This window comes from Mauremys mutica, chromosome 1, assembly GCF_020497125.1.
Source record: "Mauremys mutica isolate MM-2020 ecotype Southern chromosome 1, ASM2049712v1, whole genome shotgun sequence".
NCBI classification, from domain to species: Eukaryota; Metazoa; Chordata; order Testudines; family Geoemydidae; genus Mauremys; species Mauremys mutica.
The window spans coordinates 135,509,023-135,517,141 of NC_059072.1; the positions used below are offsets into that span (position 1 = coordinate 135,509,023).

An 8,119-nucleotide genomic window follows, 5' to 3' on the forward strand; every position below is an offset into this window, starting at 1 on the left:
CATTCACTTTTATGAACATAACCACACGTTAGAGAGAGATCACAGTCAAAGCATCTCTCCAAATGCCTGCTTATCCAAATGCCTTATACAATCCCACCATGCTGCGGCATCACCTGCAGAAGGCAGCACTTCTGAGAGTGATATAATCCGTCACACACACTAATCAATGCTTCCTACTCTGCACTATCTTTGCTACAAGTTCTGCTTTCACTGGCACTGACTCTACAAAAGATGTGGGGAAATATGGCAGTGTTCAGACTAATTCAGTAGAGTTAGTTGCCTGGATAGCCAAATACCCAGCCAAACTGCACCTGCAGGGGGCCTGCATTTATACAGACCAGGTCAGCCCATCAGTAACTTTTGGGTATTACACTGAACAACTGACTCCATCACCTAGTGTGTACTGTAATGTCACTGGTGACATATAGAGTTAACGGGGCTGATTCTGATCTTGTATGCCAGTTGTACAGGTGTGTAACTCCATTCACTTCAGTGGTGTTACTCCTGATTTAAACCAGTGTAACTGAGAACAGAATTTGCTCCCAGTGTATCAACATTTGAGCTGAAGTGTAATCAAATACAGCTGCTGTATCAACATTCAAAACATTATTTCTTTTTCCATTGACTGTGCTACCCCTCTTTAAATGTCCTTTCAAGACAACTAGGGATAAAATAGACCAGCTCCTCCACTGGCGTCTCAGCGTAGATCCACTGGCTTCACCGGAGCTCTGCCTATTTATGCCAGCTGGGGATCTAACTGCTTTTCTCAAAGCATTGCTCTGACCCTCCTTCGAACATCCTGCTTCTCCTCTTAAAAATGCAAAGCTTTCCAAAGCAAATAGCTTCAAACATGGCAGACATTTCCAGTATGCCAACCTTGCTTCTCTTTCCATGCAACCGTACTCAACAACTCAATCATTTTTTTCTTTGCCTTATCAAAAATGTCCAACTCACATGTCCTTCCTTTTCTCTTTGTTTACACAGCGATCACAAGATATCTGAGCAATTCAGAAAGGCGACATTTTGAGCAAAATAAATTCAAGTATAAATCACACAAAAGCAACTGGAAAATGGTTTCTTGTTAATAAACTTGGTTTCACAATAACTTGAAAAGTGTGCGTGTACATAGGCATACACAGACCCACTTTGGACCAAATCCTCGGGTGTAAATTGGTGTAACTGATGTCAATGGAGTGATGCTGATTTACACCAGCTGATGACTTGGCCCTTACAGTGTATGTCATAGGGCAAAAGGCCCACATTCATTACAAATATACACCCACTGCAAATAGAATGGCATGTGAAGGCTGGTGATATTCAGCATTTTGGTTGCACATGGGAGATTATCTTGCACTCGGACATACGCTTCTGCAGCAACATGATGGGTTCTATGCAGAAAATTCTCATGCTCTGATGCTGCATTGAGTCTAGTTTCAAATTTAGGAGCACCCCATCAATGCAGGCATCTCAAGGCTTCTGGTAACTGACATTTATAGCAACTATTGACTTAAGGCCTCTTAAAATACTCCTTAAAGACACAGAGAATGTGGCATGACTGGTATTCTGCAAAAAGGTTATCTAAACAGTTGGGTAGGGTTGTATGTCCTTCGTGTGTATTTTTAGGAGAGGTTTGGGGGGGCAACACATGAAATTTGCAAACAGCCCTTGCAAGTAAATAAGTGTTTATCTTTACCAGTTGGAATTATGACATAATTTCCTCCACCGCAGCCCCCAGAGAGAATGTTTTGGACAACATGGAAGCTGCTGTATTTGACTGAGATAAGGGAAAGAAGAATAAGGCAATAGGACATGCCTGAACTATCAAACAAAAAAGCATTCATCTGGGTCTAAGAAGGACTCTCCAGTATGACAGCCAGTCTGTGTTTTAAACAAAGATGTTCTCTAACGTATCCCTTCGTGGGAAGCTCCCATGAATGCCATATGCTTTACAAGTTAAATACTGCAGCCTAATTCCAGCACTCAGAGATCACTGTAGTGAAAGTGAAATAAAATAGATGGGCTTTTAAATATTTACCTCCCTGTGTGTATGTATGTGTGGGCACCTTGGCACCTGGATATGGTGACTGGCGCATTAAAAATACATAGCTACAGCGATGGGGTATGTGTGTGTGTGTGTATAAAATAAACTAGATATGGCCACAAATGTGGATATACGAGATGAGCCTGAACAGTCTTGAAGGGTTCAAAATCTTGAACTCAAGACACACATTTTGCAGCTCAGGCCCATCTCTAATATAGAGGGGCCAGATCCTGAGGTCCTTGCTCAGTCCTTACTCAGGGCATGTCTACACCACAGGTGCTACAGTGACACAGACGCAGCTATGTTGCTGTAGCGCCATAGTATAGACTCTTCCTATGTTGCTAGAAGGAGGTTTTCTGTCGCTGTGGGTAATCCACCTCTCCGAGTGGCAGTAGCTAAGGTGAGGGAAGAATTCTTCCATCAACCTAGCCACATCTTCAGCAGGGGTTAGGCTGGGATAACTATGGCGCTCAGGGGGTGTGAATTTTTCAAACCCCCCCACCCTCCGAGCAATATAACTACGTCAATCTAAATTTTAAGGGTAGAGCAGGGCTCAGGCAAACTGACTTCCTTCCTGATCCCGCAGAGACATCCACATGGGTGGAGCCTTAGGCCCTTGTGGAGTCACCACTGACTTCAGTGGGATTTTGTCGGCACACAAGTTTGCTCACATGGAACCATATGTGAGCCCTAGTGAGTAAAACCGAGTGAGGACTTTGGGTTAGCATTTATATGGGGGGCAGGGGAGATCCTCAGATGGTGTAAACTGGTGTAGCTCCATTGATGTCCATCCCGCTGAGGATTTGGCCCATTATATGTATTAATAAAAACTCTCAATCAAAAGGCTACTATATGAGGTAATTAAAATCAAACAATAACAACAAAAAGTATCTGTGGCTGCTTCACAAGTTCCAGATACTTGTTGCCCTTCAGTCAGGGTTGCATTTTTTTTTCTGTACAGCACCAGTTCAGGTGGGTGCACCCAGATAGAATTTGTGCACACTGAGTACAAGAGAAGCAGCATATACTGTGTAACAGATCGAATACAAACTTCTCTATCCAAATATACATATATCCACTAACAGCATAAATACTTTACCTGGGAGATTATTCACATGTGCAAAATGAAATAGATATTTTTTCCTGTGGTTTAATATGTTGTATTTGTTTTCATATTCTGGGCAAAAAATGTGTCACTGTCATCGCAGGAGAGACTTTGTTTCCTTTTTTCACTCTCCCGTGTTTGCTGAGTGCTATGTAAGCCCCTTGGTAAGCACTTGATTCATATGCATTGTAGTTATTGGGCAGCAGGGTTTCTCTGAATTTGCATTCATCTTGAAAAATTGCCTGGAGGAAAAACAAAAGGAACAAAGCAGTTGCCATAAATACTTTTAAAAGAACCAAGTGATTTTTCTTATTATTATTTGTACAGCAGAAGAACCTGTTATGGTATGCAACAGGTGGTGCCGTAGAGTCTGTGTCCAACAATAAAACTCCTTCAGCACTATTCAGTGTCAGAGGCACGCTGATGCCACCTGTTCAGATAATGGACTATGTACTTCTTGTCACCCATTAACAAGTTAATTCATACTAAATCAGGGATTTCTTAATTTTCTCTGCAAAGAATCATTTACATCATTGTCATGCTAATTTGTTGTACACATGACATGGATTTATTCCCCCTCCCTTAAAAAAAATGATTTGTCATTTATAGAGGAATAATGTTACCTGCCAGAAATCCTACAACCCTTTTTCACATGAACGGTCCTGCTGAGTGAGAACTATGTGCTTTAATAAGGGTTCTGCAGGATCAGATCCCAAATTGGTTCTAAACCTTTTTTTTTTTTAAATCTGATTTAAATTTTACAGGATCAAACACACCATCAAAGAGCTCTCAGGCATGAGAGTGTTTGCACGTTTTGCATGCTGGGTCACTTAAATCTGAGGAATTGGCTTCCATATATTTGCATGGGGAACTATTTATTACTTCACATACTGTAATAAGTGCACATGTAAACTGGCATATAAATGTTCAGTTGGCAAAAGGGGCTGCATTATTGTGTGACAGGACAAACGAAAATGATTCCATGAGATCAAATGTCCTGCATATGTAATGCCACTAACACTGATGCTGTAATGCTTTCAGTTCATGCTCTTCTGATCAGATATTTCTGGAACAAATCCATTCAAAGTCCCACAGGTTTTAACCAAGGATGGTACATTTTGCAATGGAAAATACACAACTATTATTGTTTTCTAAAATGTCTTTTAAAAGTTTTTTTAGTGGGGGTGAACTGAAACAGTTAAAAAAGGCAGGGGGCAAGGAGGCAGGACTCCTGGGGCAGGCCTGATCCAGCAGTCCCTAAACAGGGCTCAGTCCAGCACATGGTACTATTTGCATGCTTTAAAATATGCGTATATGTACATTGCTGCTTTGTGGCCTTGAGTTGTCCTATTGGGATTATTTGCATGAATAAGAATCATTCATGTCAGTAAAAGTTCCAGGATCTGGCCATCGTTTAATGTTTTATTAAAGAACCAAAAAGTTTTCTTGAAGTCACAAATTTTTCCAAGGAAACAACTCAGTTGTTTGCACAAAAGAAATTTTCAGCAAACTCTATTCTTTATTTGTAGATAGGCCATTCATTAGAGCTAGATGGGGAACAGGTTTTCCTGTCTCCCCCAATTTTCCAGATATCAGACCAGTTTTCCCTCCTGGATCAGAACAAGGAGTTGAAATTTGAAAAATATTCACAAACTGAAAAAACAAACAAACAAACCCCCTTTTTGTTTGGGTAGGGTGAAATACTTTGTTTCCAGTTTGATCACTTTTTTTTACTATCTTAAATTTCAAAACAAAAAGTGGTTTCAGACTGGAAAACTGGAATCACAAGTGTCTAAACAAAACATTTTAGACAACCTTGAAACTTTTTTCAAAAGAAAAATTGAGTTGAAAAATTTCACAGAAGTTACCCTTTTGCGCACAAAAATGTAGGTTTTGCTGAATCAGCATTTTCCAATTAAAAAGGGTTTAACTGAAAAATCCCCAACCAGCTCTACTATTTGTGCTTCTTGCAGGACCCAGCCACTTTAAAGTGGGTATCTCTGGAGGTGCTGCTTCTGTTTAGTGTTGAAACTGAAAGAAGTATTGTGGGGAGGTAAGGGGACCAGATGTCCCTATTTTATAGCGACAGTCACGATTTTGGGGGCTTTTTCTTATATAGGCACCTATTACTCCCCACCCCTGTCCTGATTTTTCACACTTGCCCTCTAGTCACCCTGTCCAGACGTGAAAGTTAAACTGCATTCAGCATTCACTAATCCCTTTCACAACTCTTGGGCTGTTCAGCCAATTGTTTTGTATAATGATGATGAACAATGTTATTAGTGGCAATGAGTATTTTTTTCTTCTTTGAGCCTGATGCTACAAAGCAGGCTTCTGGGAGGCTTCCTGATGTCCATATGGCCCTCAGTATTTGTAGATTCTGGGGACCAAACTTCCTCCTTATCCTGTGAGTCCACCCAGGTTTTCCCGATGTAAAAAAATTTGAAAGCAACTCCAGTAGAGGAATCTCATGGGGTTTTTCTTACCCACCAGTGGTCCCCACTCTCCGCAATGGGATTTTTGCCCAGGAAAAGGTGTGTCCTCTCTCCTACCCCTAACAGAACTCTTGACAGAACAAGGCTTACCTGTGCTAGAAAGGGTTTGCAAGACATGTAGACAGAAAAGCCATTTATTGATCATTTTCCCTTTGTGACATGTTCATATTTCTGAGGTGCCCCCTGTACAATCATGCTGGAATGCTTTATGGGAACAATACACTGACATCATGCCAGTTGCTGCACTGACTGTCTCGGATGACAGTGTGCCCAAAAGGCTCTCTGTAATAATTGAAAGACTGTTTTCTCCACCTGTGATCTCAGTTTTTAAATGGAGGGGAAAAAATTCCCAAGGCTTCTTAATCAGAGTTTTGTGCCCAATGTTTAAGACTTGAAAAATAAAGTTGCACTTGTACTCACCGTTCCATATAACCTCCCTTTGTTGTTCATTGCTACAAAGAGAGCACTTTTCACCCCAAACAGGCTAACAACACCTCGCTCCACAGTTGATATTTCTAAAAGACCTAAATAAACAGAAAGAAGTTTACTCTTATAATGCTCAAAGGAAATTAACAACATCATTATTAAAACCCTTATGAGAATGTCCTTCAGAACTTAAAATCTTCCTATTATCCCTACTATGGAATTCCAAAAATACACAGGGTATCACATTCTTTATTAAATTCTGTAGGTTTTTAGAATAACATTTATAAAATACTATTCACTTGCTATAGAATCCTGTTGGTTTCATCCCTGTTAAACTAGAAAGTCCTATAGAATTTGGGAATAATTCCTAATTAGTAAATCATAGCCATTGACTGTTCAATACTGTCATTCTTGCCACAAGAAATGTGGGCTTTGTGCCATGAAACTTGCCATAACCTTTTAGTTGCAGATGGTTTTATAAATTGCACTTTACAAGAAATTCAAATAAATAGTTAAGAATACATTTCTTTTAATCTTGCAGATTAAAAACAATGGCAATGCTAATAAACGTGGATTAGTTGTGCCCTTTCAAATCCTTCACATCCTTAAGCTGCTAGCAAACTGCTATTCAAAAGTCATGCTAATATGCTGAGTGAATTGAAACCCTCAAGATTCAAATATCGAACAAAAATGCATGAGTGAAAAAATGCATCAGAAAAAAAGTTTGCAAACTGGTTAGTCTTTTCTACCCTGTAAAGTAAAGCAGAGTAAAAATAAGTTGGTATCTAATTTTGTCCAAGCATTCATGACATGTTTCAGCCTGGAGGTTTCTAGTGCTGATTGATCCTGGAGACTTTTAAAAGGCAACAGATGTAGTTTAGACTAATAATATCAAGCAGTAACATTTGTGTCCTACGCAGGGTAATTGCTAGAGATCACTGCAATTAAGTGACATCTATTCTATTTCATTTTTGGATGCAACTCACTGTATTGGTTTTCATTATGAACACCGCTTATCCTTCCATCTGGGAGGATTTGAAGGTGAAACCCGATGCCCACATTGCAGTAAAGCCTCCGCTGCCTCTTGATTCCTAGCAAATAGTCACTCTCCCAGTTCACATCTGATTTCTCTCCTGACATCCCAGCAATGGACCTGGACAACAGAGACTCCCATCCTCTCTCCAGCAATGTGCCATTAGTTCTGCTTACAACTGGATACGATGAAACAATCCCAGCCAGAAAACCCAAGAGAACAAAAGCAGGCAACGTCCAGTGAACGCTGGCTTCACAGGACATAGTGATGAGAAGTCTTTGTGCAATGGCCATCCGGTTCACCTCTCGGGCACGTGGTCAGAATTAATAGCCCTAAAAATACCGCCCTTCTTGTTTTTCTCCCTTCCGCATGGTGGCAGAGGCTTATTTTTGGAAGGCGGATGAAGATTGCTGACATGAAACTAAAGCCTGAGAGCAGTTGGGTTGGGAACAGAGACAGGCCAGCAGAACTCTCACTGGTGGGGACCATGTTTTGTAGCTCCTGCTGTCTGGTGGGCAGCCTCAATATACTGGATTGACCTATCTTTATAGTTCAGAGGCTGTCCCACCCTGCAGCATCACTGTGACATCAACAGCTCGCTAAAGGTAAACTCGCCATGGCTGTAACACTAACCTGCTCTCTTCTCCCGGGCTGGCTGAGGTTGGACGAATGCTGTCATCCAATATATGAGGCAGGAATTAAGTTTTGTTGGATGGTCGGCAGGGGTTGCTGAATGTAAAGGGGACAAATTGGTTGGGTAGTCAGATATCTTGCAGGCTTCCTTATTTAGAAAAGAAGGTGCAACAACAGTTGTGGACCAGGAGTAATAGAAACCTTGCCAGCCACTTCCTCCGCAGGATATTCACTGCATTTACAATAGGCTAGCTCAGGCAGATCAAGGCAATATTTGGGGAGGACAGGTAATAAATGCCTGCGTTGATATTTCTTTAAGCACCCAACAAACCCAAGGCACCTCACCCTGAATCATCTGAGTGCAAATAGCAGAACTGGGTTTGTAA

The 8,119-nt window shown here is 40.9% G+C and overlaps 1 protein-coding gene across 1 annotated transcript; it reads right to left on the reverse strand.

The window, feature by feature from the left end:
• Positions 1-3,211: 3,211 nt before the first annotated feature.
• FGF6 (fibroblast growth factor 6) lies at positions 3,212-7,393 on the reverse strand. The gene is made up of 3 exons (XM_045002704.1): positions 7,054-7,393; positions 6,062-6,165; positions 3,212-3,388 (listed from the first exon to the last, which is right to left on the reverse strand). The coding sequence occupies exons 1-3, from the start codon at positions 7,391-7,393 to the stop codon at positions 3,212-3,214; spliced, it is 621 nt and encodes a 206-aa protein (XP_044858639.1).
• Positions 7,394-8,119: the final 726 nt, after the last annotated feature.

Excerpts from the sequence above, each read along its gene's own strand:
- FGF6 (XM_045002704.1), bottom strand. The coding sequence starts at position 7,393 with ATGGCCATTGCACAAAGACTTCTCATCACTATGTCCTGTGAAGCCAGC. Across the intron at positions 6,166-7,053 it reads TCATAATGAAAACCAATACA|GTCTTTTAGAAATATCAACT; the intron begins GTGAGTTGCATC and ends CTGTTTATTTAG. Across the intron at positions 3,389-6,061 it reads AAGGGAGGTTATATGGAACG|GCAATTTTTCAAGATGAATG; the intron begins GTGAGTACAAGT and ends TTTTTCCTCCAG.